The sequence below is a fragment of the Rhinolophus sinicus genome, chromosome 16, assembly GCF_057876585.1.
Source record: "Rhinolophus sinicus isolate RSI-liver-muscle chromosome 16, RSI-T2T, whole genome shotgun sequence".
In the NCBI taxonomy this organism is placed as follows: domain Eukaryota; kingdom Metazoa; phylum Chordata; class Mammalia; order Chiroptera; family Rhinolophidae; genus Rhinolophus; species Rhinolophus sinicus.
The window spans coordinates 44963994-44980652 of NC_142516.1; the positions used below are offsets into that span (position 1 = coordinate 44963994).

The following is a 16659-nucleotide window of genomic DNA, read 5'->3' on the forward strand; positions in this document are numbered from 1 at the left end:
AGGTACTGTCCTGACTGGTCAGAATGGAGCTGCTCTGATTGGTTGGTGAAGATACTGATGGAAATATAGCTGTGCAGCTCCAATTGGACAGGGAAAGTTTCAGTCCTATTGGTTGAAATAAAATACCAGGAACTCCTGGCTCAGATGGTAGGAACACAATGCAGGCAGACAGTTCAGTGCAGGCTCCTCTCTGAAGCACAGTTTAGGTGAGAGGCTTCTGTGTAGAAACAACTGTTGGGCTCTGTTTTTTAAATTTGAGTTCAATTAGCCACTAGGAGCCCTTCTTAGTGGGTATCTTCTCAGGGTCCACCATCTGCCATGCTATAACACAGTGCTGGAGCTGCTGGTTGTAGAACCACAGTGTCATTAGCCAGACACTAAAATATAAATTCCTATATTTTAAAAGTTAGTGACCATCTAAATTTTCCAACAAACAAACAAATCCTTTCAGCCTCTATCTCCTAGTGCAGATGCAGGGATCCGATTGTCGCCAAATATCCTCTCTGGGCACAGGCAGGGGAATTTTCTGACTCAGGAAACACATCATAAGATAAAATCCCAAAAAAATCATGGTTTTTAGAGATATAGTCAGATTAATATATTGGAGTAGGCCAGAGAAGCTTTGCGTGGAGGTACCTGGATCCTTGACTACTTATTGACAAAGAAACTACCTTAACGAAGCAGAACTACCTAACCTCACCGCTTAGTCTGGTTGTATTAAATACTATGCAGTCATTGCACTATCACCTCTTATTAAACCAACACTACAACTTCCTTAATTTGCTGGAAATGAAAGAATACTTTCTCTTCAGAATAGTCAATTAAATATTGTGCATTGAAGAGCATTGAGTAACATTGTGCCAAATACAGTGCCAATGTTAGAAAAATGGTTTCTTTTTTCAAATAGCCCTAAATCTAATTGGCTATGGTTGCTGGGTTGTGTGCAGTTAGACCTTTATGAAACCTTTTATGGGGCTTTGGAAGATGGGGGAGATTGCAGAGTCAAAGAAAAAAATAAAGTACAACACTTTTTAAGTAGCAAGAAGAGACAAATTAAACTGGCAAGAGGCCCTAACCTTAATTCCTCAATCTCTGAAGATTTTCCTTTAAAATTTAACCTTAGCCACACCTGAGACAAAACAGTCTTCACCAGTAGTTTTTAGTCCAAAAGTCACTGAACCCTTCAACACCTCAAGTTAGGAATTGCGGCCGCTACCATAGGAACAGGTAGCCCCGATCCAAGTGTATGGAGAGAGGTATGTGCTCCTGGTGTACCTAACCAAAACTCTGAACTCATTTTCCTTCTTTACAACAATATTATTTAAGAAATCTTTTAAGTTCTGTCATTCTTGTCACATATTTAAATGCAGCCCATTTAATGAAGTACGATAGTAACAATCAAGACAGGCCAGAAATTGAAACCAGACCTACTGACCACCGCACGGGGGACCTGAACTGGGGACAATGACAGGCTGTGGTCAGCATGAACCCGGCCAGTGGAGATGATGAGGAATGAAAAGAACCAAATGGAGATCTAGGAGTCTTCCTAAAGTCTCAAAGCATCTGCTTTCCAAATGCCATATCTAATTCAACCTAGACTCAAAGTTCTCTTTTTCTCCTATCGCTCTTTGAATTTCAGTTAGGACTATATAGAGTGTGCCAAAAAATGTATACACATTTTAAGCAAGGAAAAGACTGTATTAAAATTGTAATACTCAATATATACCAATAACAAAAGATGAATACAAGTCATGTGCATACATTTTTTGGCACCCCCGGTAGTTTCCAGGTAAGTGTGTTTGATTGACAGACATTTCTTCCAGCATAATTAAATGACAGTCATGTGAAAAGATATGTGTTTTCAGTGCCAATATGTTTTTCTTACATAACTGTAAAACAAACACTAAGTAAAAATCTCTGTCTTTAAGGTTTCTTTCCATGAAAATTATGAAAATAAAATATACTTGAAGAATAACCTGAGCCTTTGTCAGCTGTGTTGATTATTTGACTTAATAATACTACCCTAGCATTCTGAAGCTCTCATTAACAGGCTGGGCAATGTATGTTATCTTTACAAATTGCTAATTTTTTTTTTCCTTTTCTTGTGGTACTTTTCAAATAGATTGATAAGGAACAATATCAAAAAATACTTGAACTCATTGAAAGTGGGAAGAAAGAAGGGGCCAAACTGGAATGTGGTGGAGGTCCATGGGGAAATAAAGGCTACTTTATCCAGCCCACAGTTTTCTCTAATGTTACAGATGAGATGCGCATTGCCAAAGAGGAGGTAAATGGCTTCATTCTGTTCTGTTTCCTTTGTTGCCATATTTTGCCTGCCTGTGTGTACACAGTGTCCCTTTAAAATTCTGAGCTCTTCAACATCTTTCTCAATAAATGTTACTCTTCATTTCTGTTATTGGTAAAGGTTTAAAGTTCTGATCAAGACTAAAAATAGTAAGGTATTCATTGGGCCGGCCAAGAATACTCAGCCAAACACAAATCAAGATACTTAATGATTTCTAGGTACTTCATTCACAGATTTAAAATAATGGCAAAGAAAGTCATATCTTCAATGTGCTTTTTCTTCTTTGGAAATAGTATATTTGAAAACAATTGTAAAATGATCTGCAGTTTTGTTAATTAAACTTTTTTTTATTTTGAGATAATTGTAGAATTAGTTGCTGTTGTAAGAAATAATACAGAAAAATCCCATTTACTCTTTACCCAGTTTCCTTCAATGGCAACATCTTGCAAAACTATAGTATTATAGCAAGTACGTTGACATTAATATGATCAAGAAACAGAACATTTTATCACCTCATGAATCCCTCATATTTCCCTTTAATAGCCAAATCCATGTCCCTCCTACCCCACCTTGGCTTTCCCTTAACCAAGAATCTCTTCTCCATTTTTATAATTTTGTCATTTCAAGAATGTTAAATAAGTGAAATCATACTTCATGTAATTAGGATTGGCTTTTTTTCACTCAACATAATTCTCTATAGATTCATCTAGGTTGTTGCATGTAAAGATACTCTGCACCTTTTTACTGCTGAGTAGTATTCCATAGTATGGACGTACCACAGTTTGTTTAACCATTCACCCATTGAAGAACTTTTGGGTTGTTTCCAGTTTGCGTCTTCTATGAATAATGCTACTGTAATAAGTAGAGTACAGGTTTTTGTGTGAATGTAAGTCTTCATTTCTCTGGGATAAATGCCTGGCAGTACAATTTACCAAGGGTCATATGATAAATGCCGTTTTTTAAGAAACTGCCAAACTGTTTTCCAGAGTGGCTGAAAGATACATTCCCATTAGCAATATACGAGTGATCTAGTTTCTCAGACTCCTTATTAATATGTTGTGACTATTTTTTATTTACTTTAGCCATTCTGATGTGATAGCTCATTGTGGTTTAAACTTACATCTCTCCTACGGCTAATGATGTTGAACATCTTTCCTGTGTTTGCTTATTTGACATCTGATACATATCTTCCTTGATGAAATGTCTCTTCATGTCTTTTGCCCATGTTCTAATTGGATTGTTTACTTTTTAGTGTTGAGTTTTGAGAGTTCAGTATATATATCCTAGATACTAGTCTTTTGTTTGATATATGGTTTGCAAATATTTTCTCCCATTGTGTAGCATGTCATTTCATCTTCTTAACAGGATCTTCCTCAGAACAAAAGTTTTTAACTTTGAGGAAGTCCAGTTTATCCTTTTTTGTTGTTTTATGGGTAGTGTTTTTGGTGTCAGCTCCATGAACTCTTTGTTTACCCCTAGATCCAAAGACTTTTTTGTCCTGTGTGTTTTTTCTAAAAACTTTTAGAGTCTATGGTTTACACTGAAGTATATGATCTATATTAGGTTAATTTTTATATAAGGTATAAGACTTAAGTCAAGGTTTGTTTTGTTTTTGGCTTTTTGCCTATGGATGTCCAATTGTTCCAACATCATTTGTTTAAAACACAATTTTTCTTCCATTCCATTACTTTTGCAACTTTGTCAAAATTGAGTTGTAAATATATGTAACAATTTCTGGGTCCTCTACACCATTCCATTGATCTATATGCCTATTTCTTTGTCAATGCTCTTTTGATTATGGTAACTATATAAGTCTTGAAATTGGGAAGACCAAGTCCTCCCTCTTTATTCTTCTTTTTCAAAATTATTTTAGCTACCCTAGTTCCTTTGCTTTTCCATATACATTTTAGAATAACCTTGTCCATATATGTAAAAAAAATCTTGTGGGAATTTTGAGAGGAATTATGTTAAACATATCTATCAATTTGGGGAGAATTAACATAGTAATTGTGTTGAATCTCCCAGTCATTGAACATGGTAGGTCTCTTTATTTATTTATATCTTCTTTGATTTCTTTCATCAGCATTTTGTAGTTTTCAATATATATGTCCTATACATATTTTTTATTATACCTAAGTATTTTTGAGTGATTGTAAATGGTATTTCTAATTTCAGTATGCACATATTTGTTGCTAGTATATACAAATATCATTGATTTTTGTGTACTTTTAGTATCCTGTGACATCACTGAACTCACTTATTCTAAGAGGTTTTTGGAATTTCCTTGGGAATTTCTATGTAGACATTCATATCATCTACTAATAGGGGCAGTTTTATTCCTTCCTTTCTTATCTGTATGCCTTGTATTTCCTTTTCTTGACATTTTCACTTATTAGAATTCCAGCAATATGTTGAATAAGAAGAATAAGAATGCACATCTTTGCTTTGTTTCCTATCTTAGGGAAAAAACATTCAGTCTTTACTATTAAATATGACGTCAGCTCTGAGATTTTCATATATGTCCTTAATCAGGTGTAGAAAGTCCCTTTTTATTCCTAATTTGTTGAAAGGGTTTGGATTTCTTCATATGTTTTTTTTGCATCAATGGAGGTGATCATGTGGTATAAAGACATGGTAGTTGTCCTCAGCTCCTACGTGTTCTATTACCCTTGTAAATATAAAATATCAAGCTTTTTAAAACTTTTTTGTATCTTGAGTTTTCCTTTGATCCACAGAGCCAACTATGATTTACAAATATTCTTGTTATCATCCTAAATAGTAAATGAGAAACCTAAGGCCCAAAGAAGTAAAGTAATTAGGTCACATGTTTAGTTAAAGGCAGTTTGGCAGTATAGCATAAGTCTCATGATTATTCCCCACTCTTTCTACATGACCAACTGTTGCTCATATTAACTTCATTCTTCACTCAATTCCACCATAACCTAACATTGCAGAATCCCATGGAACATGTGGCAACCATTCTGTTAAAAGCTGACAGAATGTCAGTGCTAGAAGGAACGTTATGGATAATTTAGGCCAAAAGTCAAATTTATAGGAGAGGTCAATGAGATCCAAAGAGCTTGAGAGATATCCTACTGTTTCAGAATTACAGCATCATAAAGCTAGAAGGATCACTTAAGACCACCTCTTCAACCCCTATTATATCTATCAATTTGCTACTGACCAACGGCCAGTCAGCGTCTTTTAAAACAATATCAGCAAAAGGTAACTCCCATTTCTTAGGTATTTCCATGTTTGGACAATGCTAGGCATTAGAAAGTTCTGCATCTATGTGCCTAGGAATCCTTCCACGTATGTTCTATTTGCTGTTCCCATATCTGCCCTATGGCCTTTTTCCACATAAAAGCCACCTATATATTTGAAGATAGTATTCATCCTCTATATTATTCATCACCCTCCACAGTCTCTTGGGCCTACATTTTTCAGTTGTTGCACTTCCTAATTGTTCTAGACAAATATATTGCAGTTAAATATTCAGCGAGCACAAATTAATTAACATCAAGAAGAATGTAATTCATAGATATGACACATAACTAGGAAAGTTTACTTTGCATCTAAGAATTACAAATAATCTACCTCATGGCCCCTGAAGGCTTTTAATAAATCCAGAGCTAGATTCACTGGCTTTGGGCTATGAAGGTATTATATAATATACTACAATAAAAAGGCACTAATGATTCAAATATACTGAATCAGAATCCTTTCATTCAATAAACTTGTATTTCACGTCTGTGAAATGACAGAGAATCTGGGTGTGTTATTTTCTTTACCCCACAAAACGTCACCAAATTAGGGGAAAAATGCAGAATCAGATTTGTGAAGAGGAAACAAATAGGAAAACAAAAAAAGCAAATGCATATGTATAACCAAACAACTTAGTTTCTCCACATCGGTTCAGCCCCAGCTGAGTTATAATTTTTGTATTTAATGACAAATATTTGTCTTGATTCAAGATGTTATTCTTGCTTATCTTGGTTATATCAGATACAAAGGACTAGGGGGAAAATCTTCAATCAAGGAAACATTTATTCTGTTCCTGCAATATTCATAGAACAGCTTGTGTGCTACTTCAAAGTAGGAGCCCGGAGTCATGTACTATGTTCAGTTAAAATTATGTAAGGTATTAATACATTTATTTGCAGTAGCTGCTATATCTGTGATTCCCAGGTTACAATATCATGATTAGATTTACAACCTTAGGATTCACACTCAGCCTCTATTGAATGGTAGATGCCTAGTCCTACATTTAGATTAATGATGAACACCAGAAAACAATTTCTCTTTTCTGATTTTTGCCTCCTAGAACTTACATTACCCACAAATTCTGGCAACACTCGAAGGAGCCCTCCTTTCATTTAATTTTAATACATGTTTTATGGAAAAATATTATAGGAGCTTAATTTTTAAGAGAAAAACAGTTGTTTTTCTCTAGTCAGGGGACAAGATACGGATAGGGTTGCACTAATGAGAGAGTTTAGTAAAGAGAAAGTGTTTAGACTGGAATGAACAAATTGTGATTTTTGTTTCCTAACCTGTGGTTACAGTCATTGCCAATACGCTCATGCCTTGGTTAGTACAGAATGGATGAGGATTTAAGGTCTTACAGAAATGAATTATTCTCTTTGGTATTGTGAGTTGAATAAGATTTGGCTGAAGAGAAGAATGTGAACAAAAATCATATGGTTTTACCTAACGTGGCTGATTGTGAAAATATCTAACTCCAATATCATAGTTGATATTTCAAGTGATGGTAAACTGATATTTAAAACATAATTATTAGTATCAGTCATTGCCTATTCATTTATCCAGTAGAACAAGCATTGCTTTCTTGGGTTTGCTGTTTATGTAATGACTTGGAAAACGAGGAAAACTAGGGAGAGAATTTAAAATGTTCCTAAATGGAAAAGCAACTCTGTAGTTAATGATTTCGTGAATAATCATTAACTTCTTGGAAAATGAATTCCAATTCTAGAAAATGAATATTGTCTTATTTATTTGTATCCCATCTTGTTCCAAAAAGAATTTAACACGTCTTAACCTAGCATTCCAGCAGCTATCGTTTTGATTCTTACACATAGGTTTAAGATGAGAAGCAAAATCTTAATTAATTTTAGTTTGTAGGAGAAAGAAAACTACAATGTTATTTAAAATACTTAGTTTTAACCTATTATTTTGATTTATTTCATTCATTTCTTGTGGTATAGATATTTGGACCAGTGCAGCAAATCTTGAAGTTTAAATCTTTAGATGAGGTAATCAAGAGAGCAAACAATACTTTCTACGGCTTATCAGCAGGTATCTTTACCAAAGATGTTGATAAAGCCATCACAGTCTCCTCTGCGCTGCAGGCCGGGACAGTGTGGTAAGTCAAACCTACAAATATTGCCTTTTCAATGGTAACTGCATTAACAGGTTACTTTGAACCTTTTCAGACGTCGATTTTTCATTTGGAATCACCTGGCCTGATGTGATTGCTACCTTAAAAAACAAACAAACAAAAACAAAAATATCCTTATATATTGGAAGAATTTTAGAAGGGTATTTTCTTTAACTCTTTCCAGCCTCCTCCTATTGCTTGCCCAAAATATTCTATTGATGTCTAGATAATACAATATAAGTGTTACTAAGTAATTTCTAGGTACTTGGTACTATGCTATACACAAGGGAAATAAAAGTTGTATTTTTATTAAGTAAATTAGATAATAAGACTATTTATTTGGTGCCTTTATGTATGCAGACATTTAATTCTTACATCAGCTTCTTATTCTGGGATTATTAGAGATGTCTGAAGGTCTTAATTTGGAAAAACATATTGAGTTTTGAGGAGTATGTCCCTCTCATTTTTGATGTGGTTTATATCTCTGTTTTTAATGCTTTTTTAAAAAAAGTTTATTGGGGTTGACAGTGGTTAGTAAAGTTACATAGGTTTCAGGTGTACAATTCTGTAATACATCGTCTGTATATCACATTGTGTGTTCACCACACAGAGTCAATTCTCCTTCCATCACCATATATTTGATCCCCTTTACCCTCATCTACCACCCCTTTCCCTCCTACCCTCTGGTAACCACTAAACTATTGTCTGTGTCTGAGTTTTTGATTCTTTATTTATTTACCTTATTCCTTTGTTGCTTTCAGTTTTACATCCCACATGTCAGTGAAATCATATGGTTCTCGACTTTTTCTGTCTGACATTTCGCTTTAATTTAGAGGATATAAATGCTGAGGATGTGCCTTTCAAGCTGTTTTATCCCCACTTAGCCCCCAGTCCCTGGACTGTTTTGTTGGTAGTTTTTGTCCTGTTAAACCTCACGTTATGCCCTCAGACCTTGCAACAGCCCAAGACTATTTCCCTTCCTGATAATGTCACATCAGTTCCAGTTAAAAATTTCTTAAACATTGAAAAGTATTTATCCTTAAGAGACAGCCAAGCTATCTTCACTCTTCTTGATAGGTCCAGAATCTGTCTTCCTAACCAACAGGAGAGTCCTCATTTAGTTAATATGTACTCTACGCAAGGCACTGAGCTACATTCTTTACGTTCATTATCTTATTTTACCTTACAACTGTTTAATTATGTCAAATTTACCAATGAAAAACATGGAAGCTCAGCAAGGTTAAGTAGTTGATCAAGATCACACAATATATGACAGCTGAGATTCAGACCTATTTCAGATTCTAAAGCCATGATTCTCAACCCTGGCTGTACATTAGAGTCATCTGAGGAGCTTTAAACATAGTATGTATATAAACTGATTGGGGGTTGCGGAGGATGTCCTGTACATTATACCTACCAATTATACCAGTCTCTGTGATTGAGTCCGGGTGTAGCTCTTTTAGAGTATTTTTCAAAGCTCCCACATGATTCTAATATACAACCAGTACTGAGAACACTGCTCAAAAGCCTGATTCTTTCTATAATGGGGTATTTTCTTTCAGAGACTCTCAAATAAAATGAAGTGAATTCTTCTTAATCAGTATGGCTAGTAATTAATGTAGACTTATCCTATAATAAAATTATTAATAAAATTCAGCATTGCTATTGTATGTGTGTATATTATCTCTATTTAATACTTACTACATACCAAGCACTATATGAAGCACATTCTATACATCATCTTACTTACACTTTGAAACGACCCTATTAAATATTATCATACCCATTTTACAGAGGAGGAAACATATGCTTAGAGAAGCTAGGTAACTTTCCTAGTATCATCCAGGTTCTAAGGGGGAGAACCAGGGTTTGTGGGCATAGCACCTCCCTTTAAAACAAGAAAAAATCATAGAAAGAGAATCAATTAGCAAGGCTGCTCATTTTGAACTTAATTGAATATTTCTCAGTCCTCAGTTTAGTTACACCAAAATAGTTTCATTTCCAGTGTAGAGTCAAAAAGGCCAACTCATTTTCTGTGCTTTTTAACAAAGACAAGTTTCAGGTTTTTGACTTTGGAATAACAGAATGTTATATGCCTGCTTGATTAAGAAGCTTGTTATGAGCTGCTTATCATTCCACCCAATAGCGTGTGAATCTCCGTCAGGAATTTCTCTACTATTAAAACAGAGGCAACCATATTCTTATTACTGTATATCCTCAAACATAATAATATTCTGGCATTATCCCAGATATGGTCGGGGTTTGGTGTTATCAAGAAAACTATTGAATTCCAGAGTTTTGGGGGTTTGACCTATAATTTTAAAGTAATGATTCGATTTACAGTTGAAAACGCAGTTAAACAAAGCTGAGACAAGTTGTCTTTTGAAAATGTAAGTTCATTGAAGGAACTCCAGAAGGAGAGGCTGGATAAGAATTCTGTGGTCCAGTGAAAATACGGAACTCTGGGAATTGGTTAGTAAGTGCTGTAACTGAGAAACATGTCTGAATATTATCTCAGGATCAAATTAATAACCGAACTCTTCCAAGCACAATACAGTTTATCTAGAAGTCACATTATTATTTGCCTATTATAATCTAATGAAGGGAAGGAAAAGTATTTTTAAAAAACATTGTTTCTCCTTTAAATAATGTTTTTCCTCTTACGTATAATGAGAATCACGTGATTAGATATGGTTGTTCACTTTGGCCACAAGGAAATTTAAAGCTAAACAACTTTTAATATCCTCCCTTCTAAATTTTCCCCCTTGTCTTGATCTTTTATCGTAATTTTTTTCTTTAACTTTAATTATTCATGTTTTTGTAACTATGTTCAGAAATATGGCAAGGAGTAAACAAATTAATAATGAAATCCAACTCCTTCCAAGGCCTCAGTTTAAGCAGTTATTGAACCAATTAATGAAAAAAAGTGAACTGAGTAATATGATACATATTACACTTGTGAAAGAAAATTGATTCTACCCTGCTAAGTACACAGCGCTCAAGAGAATTACAAAGCTTATTGAATATAGGCAGTAAAGAACACCCAGCCAACAAACTCTAGTCACTAGCAAAGCATGCCCTTCCTCCTATGGCATACTGACTATTCCAGGTTTTGTAATTCAAGCTACAACTTCTGATGGACACAATGTTCTACCAAATGGTATCCACACACAGAGTTGTACCCTTCTATTTGTTTTAGGCAGTATATATGCATATACTTTTGCAATCTAATTTATAGTGCTATTTTTTTTGTTTTACCACAATGAGTATATTGAAATTAATGGAGTTCTTCAATAGCTCTCTGAATTTCTAAAATTCCATATTCAGAAGTGATTTCATAGGTTAAGTGTGATCTATATTGTACTTCTTTTCTTTTCAGGGTGAATTGCTATAACGTGGTATCTGCCCAGAGTCCCTTTGGTGGATTCAAGATGTCTGGAAATGGACGAGAATTGTAAGAATAACTTTTTATTAAGAAAAATACTTATCCGAATAAGAATAGTTGTCACTCCAGGGCATTAACCCATAGTCACTATTTGAATTAAAACTTGCTTCTGTTCCTTCCTTGAGATTCATACTGCTAAATAGCTTTTTAAATGCTGGATTTACCCCATAAGTACAAAAAGATAATGACAGAAGGAAAATATAACTTATTAGGCTCCTACTATTCATAAGGGACCATACTCAGCACTTAACATGGGTTATTAAAATATTGCTTACTTTTAGAATTGCTTGCTGTATATGTGAAAGTAATTTATTTTGTCAACATTTCCTGAAAGGAGCTAGAAACCACAAATTGGTGATTGTAAGTGTACAAATATAAGAACACTCTGGTTATTTGAAATCTCTTAAATAGGTAATTTAAGTGTCTTTATCTAAAAAAAAGAAAAAAATCAGTGTAAGACAAATGATTTTTATTGTTGAAAACATTGATGTAGAATCCAAAATTTTAAATTACCTAAATGTTTTAAATCTAAACTGAAAGAGAAATTTGACTATGGAAAACATGTTTTATAGTCATGATTAAATTGAGAATGTATATTAAAATGCATTCATGGCCCTTCAGGTGCTTTTTAGATCAGGGTATATAGAATTTTTTAAATGTGCATATACATACATACACACAGAAAGTAGGGGCAATATGTTTGCTGAATTTTGTTCAATCTATTTTAAGTACTTCATTTCTTAAAATTTTCTTATATTTATCAATAAATTTCAAAAGCCATATAGAAAAAAGACATGTCATATACAAACTTTGTGAAATCAAACATCGTAAAGCTTCCCATTTTATACATAGCATGTAAAAATAAGTCTTAGTTTCTAAAGGTCATGAATGCATGAAATAGCCACATTCTTTGTCATTTAAATAAATCAGCAAAATTACAATGAAACAACTATCTTTGGAGAGCCAGTAAAAAGTGGAAATGAAAAAATGATACATCCTCTTTCTCAGTATACATTTATTAAGTACTTGTATGTCTATAAGGTCCAGGGAGCCCCAGGAACATGATACCATGTCCCATCCTTCGTATAATTGTGGTGGCAGGAGGAATATGTAAAAAGATATATAATGCACCTACACACACTGTGAAATAAATGGTAACAGACTGGGAGTCCATGCCTCATGGTGGTAGAGAAGCAGTTAAAGTGCAGACCGCAGTATCAAAGGACAAAAAATCTGGGCACCACCAGAGTATAACATTTATGGCATTTCTCTAACTCACAATTTTCATCAGTCCAACACGGTTAGCATTTGTGGTGGGTATAGGAGTGGGAGAAGAAAGTAGAAAGTCTATGAGCTCTTTTTTATACTTAAGAATCTATGGTTATAACCCAGTGGGAATTCAATGCATTAAAAAAAAAAAACTTAATGGCAGTTGTTAAAATAAAAGAAGACCTCACAGAATTTGGCTGGCTGGTGGAGATTTATGTGGATGGAAAATATTATTTCAGACTTAACTAGGATACAAATTGAGAAGTTTTGAATTCAAAAAACTGGATTACATTTTATTAGTGGAGCAATGAAAAGCCATGGATATCTTTAGAATGTTGTCAAGAAGGTAGAGAATGGCAAAAGATCAATCAACCCATAAAAAGTGCATGGCATAGTAAAGAAAACATAATTGGAGATTCACTGATTTGCATTTGAGTCTTGACTCCATTGCTTGCTAGCCATGCAGCTTGGTTCAAGTTGTATAACTTTTGAGCCTCTATTTTCTCCTATTCAAGATAGAGGTGTTAACATTCTTCTAAAGATGGGTATGAGAGTAAAATGATATACTGCATGTTCATTCTCCAGATTGTAACTATCACAAAGTGGGAACTCAACAAACAGTTTCTTCCTTTCCTAGTTCTTTTTCTTTATAATATGCATTATCAGGGAGCCCCTTGGCAGAACTAATTACATTGTACAAAAAGCTATAACAAAGATTAGATTATTCTGAAAGACAGTTAGTTCAATCCTGGCCCCGCTATCTAACACATTTCCCTAGGAATATTGAAGATAAAATAATCAAGAGGAATGAAATAACTAAAGCAGACCAAACATGTCAATTTTGTTTGATTCAATTTGATCAAATTTTAAGGTCAAGACATATGGAAATCAAATAGGAGAGGGATAGAAAACAGGAATCAGCTCTCAGTATTTCTTAAAAATCTGGAATATGGTCATAGATAATTTCCTTCTTTAAAACATAAAGGAAAAAGTTATACAGTAATTTTTTACTTAAAAAATTTCATCTATGGAGGTTACTATTGATGTCTACCTGAAATGAAATTTGGCCAATTTAATAAAGAAGTCATTTGGCAAGATGTTCAAAGAGAATTACTGAAGCAATAATCTCAAACAACACCCAAGAGTTCAATTACAATTTATCCTCAATGATAGAAAGGCAGAACTGATCGGTTGGGAACAGAGTTCTCAAAGAGCCAAAAATAATAGTATGTAGACCCCAATGTGGTGGTAATACTGAGTGTCCGAACCTAGATTTGCATCTCATATCTCGGTGCTAACACTAGAATGAGTTAAATGGCAGACATTCCTCCCTTTGTGTAATTACACTAATTTTTACTTAAGTTAACAGAAGTGAGTAAAGACTTTACTAGTATGCTATTTCAAACTTAACTAGCTCTCAGCACCCCACAGATATTTCTTTCCTCCTGTCCCTTTTAGAAAAAGGAAGCATGAAAATTTTATCAACTACTGGGCTTATAGCGAGAGCTCACATGAATATTTTTGGCTTGATTATATTTGCCAAGTCACTTCAGCAAACATTTTCTCTGTGCCTATTTAAGGCTCCTGTCTGGGTCCAGAGTGAAAAACTGATGCAACTTGTTAGTACAGGGTGGATCCTGGGTGAGAAGCATGGGTATGACCTGGAAGTTTGTGGGAAATGCCAAGTTTCAGACCTTTCTCCAGACCTACTGGAACAGAATCAGCATTTCAGTCAGGTTACAGGTTATTGGTACATTGAAGATTTTAGAAGCATAGAACTCGTCACCCACAGACGAGTAAGATACAGAAACGTGTAAACAGATGTTTTTGTGTTCTAGCATACACATAGGATATTTATAGGAACATTAAGAAGCAGGACTGACTTCAGCCTGAGTATGACGATAATCACACAGTACTGTCCTGAGAGTTTCAAGTGTCCATGTAACTCAAAGCCTATCGGCAAAAATCATGGGTTAATTTATCTAACGTTGTGAGCTAAAGTACATACTAAAATATTATCCTTTAATGGGTTTCAGACAACTGAGGCTAAACCCCTTAATTACTTTGAAGACCATGCTCATTGAAGCTTTTCGAAGGCATTTTCAGAAGCTTAATGGCCCAAGAAAATAATCAGTGTAAGAGGATTAGGTTACCCAGGAGAAAAAGATGTCTTCTACATACCTGCCTACCTCACCAGAAGGGAGGGGTAGAAAAGATCAAGATCTTTTTCCTCTGTAAGCCTACATGTGCATTAGTGTTATGATTTTAAGAGTACTCTTAGGTACATGAAATTTAATCCTCTGATCAAAACAATACAGAGAATAACTTAACTTAATCTTTTTAGTTATCTTTAACAAAGGATAAACCACAGTCAGTTTTCAAAACTAGTAGGAGTTCTCAATAAACCTGACAACAAGATACCAGAGTCCTGATTGATTGACTCGGGTTAATTCCTGATCATTTGGGTTAGAGTTAAGAGTTATATAAGCAAATGGCAGGCATTGAAAACCCAACAACCACAAAAAGTCCAAAGGCCTGAATTTAGGCCAATGAACTCTTTCCCTTTCTTAAAAACAAAAGAGACAAACAAAAAAGAAAGAAACACTAGATCAAATTTTTCCCCCTAAGAATCAAGGATCAAAAGATACTGTTAAAACTACAGCTAGAAAAGATTTTGTTTCAAGCCCTATTAGGGCATATTAGAATGAAATGGAAGCATGGTCATTTCTAGTCCCCCTGTCACTTCTGGGTCAATCACACATGGTAAATAGCTAAGCTAATATTTAATTTACTGGTTTTTCTGTACTACTTGACTGATTATATATTATTACTTCTCTCTTACACTATGTCTGTCTTATTTATTTTAAGCTAAACTAGAAATAAAATTCATGTTGGGCTGATGTGTGTGGGGGGGGGTAAGCTCTCTTATAGTCAAGTAGAATAATGTCAAAAATGGACAATTCCTGTGAAAATCAACTGAGTGTACATGATAATCATTTAAAAAGCAAAAAGAAAAAGAAAAAAAACTCCCCACGAGGAGATTTATGTAGGACCAAATATCTTGTCGTTGGCTAGAGACTCTTTGAAATTGAAATGCTTCTGTACACAAGAAGTATCTTCCATTGTCCCTAGCCAGATAAGCAAGAATAAACTTGTACCAAATTATGAACTATAGTACATTTGTATTGCTACGTTAAATTCTGTGGGTTTTTCCCCTCACTGTCTCTAGGGGAGAATATGGTCTCCATGAATATACAGAGGTTAAAACAGTCACAATGAAGATTTCTCAGAAGAACTCATAAAGAAGCTACAAGAATGGAGAGAAGATTCCTCAATGGCTAAGTGTCTCCTATAGTCTCTAATACATTATAGTGGGTTTTAAATACAAAATTTTTCTTTTCTTTATTTTTTTTAAACATAAGCTAATCATATTAGCATTAATACTACACATAGAATTCTTGACGTGTAGCTTATACTGAATCATGTACTTCCTGATATGTGACCCCTAAATCCTATCTGCAACAAAAAGGATGGATTTAGATGCAAGATCTCTCTAGCTCTGTAATAGTCTTGTGCTTTTCTTTGTAGCTACCTGTCCAGAATAATCATTTTATAGAAGAGGACCAGTTGTCACTTAGCTCCTTTCCATTAATGGCCCCTTGAAATACTTGACATATCTACTAACTGCAGAGTAGATGTGCTCTGTTCCCAGTAGTTGTGAAGGCCTTCGAGTTTGTTGAAATGTTTCCTAGAATGTCATGTCTGCTAGTCAAATGAAGTAATGACTAAAATACTTAGCTGTAATGTAAACATAAAACTTAATAAAAACAACCTTGCATGATTCTTGTTAAGTTTGAATTTTTTACGTAGAAGTTTTGGTTATGGTGATTTCCTCTCCCTGTCACTCAAAAACAGTATGAACTTGAGCATAAAGATGCATTTAAAAACAAAAGTACAATCTATTCATTCTCAAATGGGTAAAGAAACATTTTATTTTCCGGAGGTATTCTTGAAATCAGTAACAAATATTTGAGATAAATGGTTTCAGTCCTTCAGCAAGCATTTACTGAGTTCCTACAAAGTTCTGGAATAGAACACTATGTTAAGTGTTACAGGAAACAGGTGAAGAGTGGGTGGTGCATTAGCTAAAGGTGCTTTAATTTAGTGGAGAACAAAAATACCATTCAAACAAACAAACAAACAAACAAAAAATAAAGCAAACAAGAATGAAAGAAAAAAGAA

At 34.4% G+C, this 16659-nt stretch overlaps 1 protein-coding gene across 1 annotated transcript in view; it reads left to right on the forward strand.

The window, feature by feature from the left end:
* The window catches only part of ALDH1A1 (aldehyde dehydrogenase 1 family member A1), a 54828-nt gene extending 38570 nt beyond the window's left edge, over positions 1-16258 (forward strand). The window contains exons 10-13 of the mRNA XM_019736692.3: positions 2123-2287; positions 7531-7688; positions 11083-11157; positions 15647-16258. Of these exons, the coding sequence (XP_019592251.1) occupies positions 2123-2287; positions 7531-7688; positions 11083-11157; positions 15647-15719 (471 nt within the window). The 3' untranslated portion in view covers positions 15720-16258. The remainder of the gene's footprint in view (positions 1-2122; positions 2288-7530; positions 7689-11082; positions 11158-15646) is intronic.
* The last annotated feature ends 401 nt before the right edge of the window (positions 16259-16659 follow it).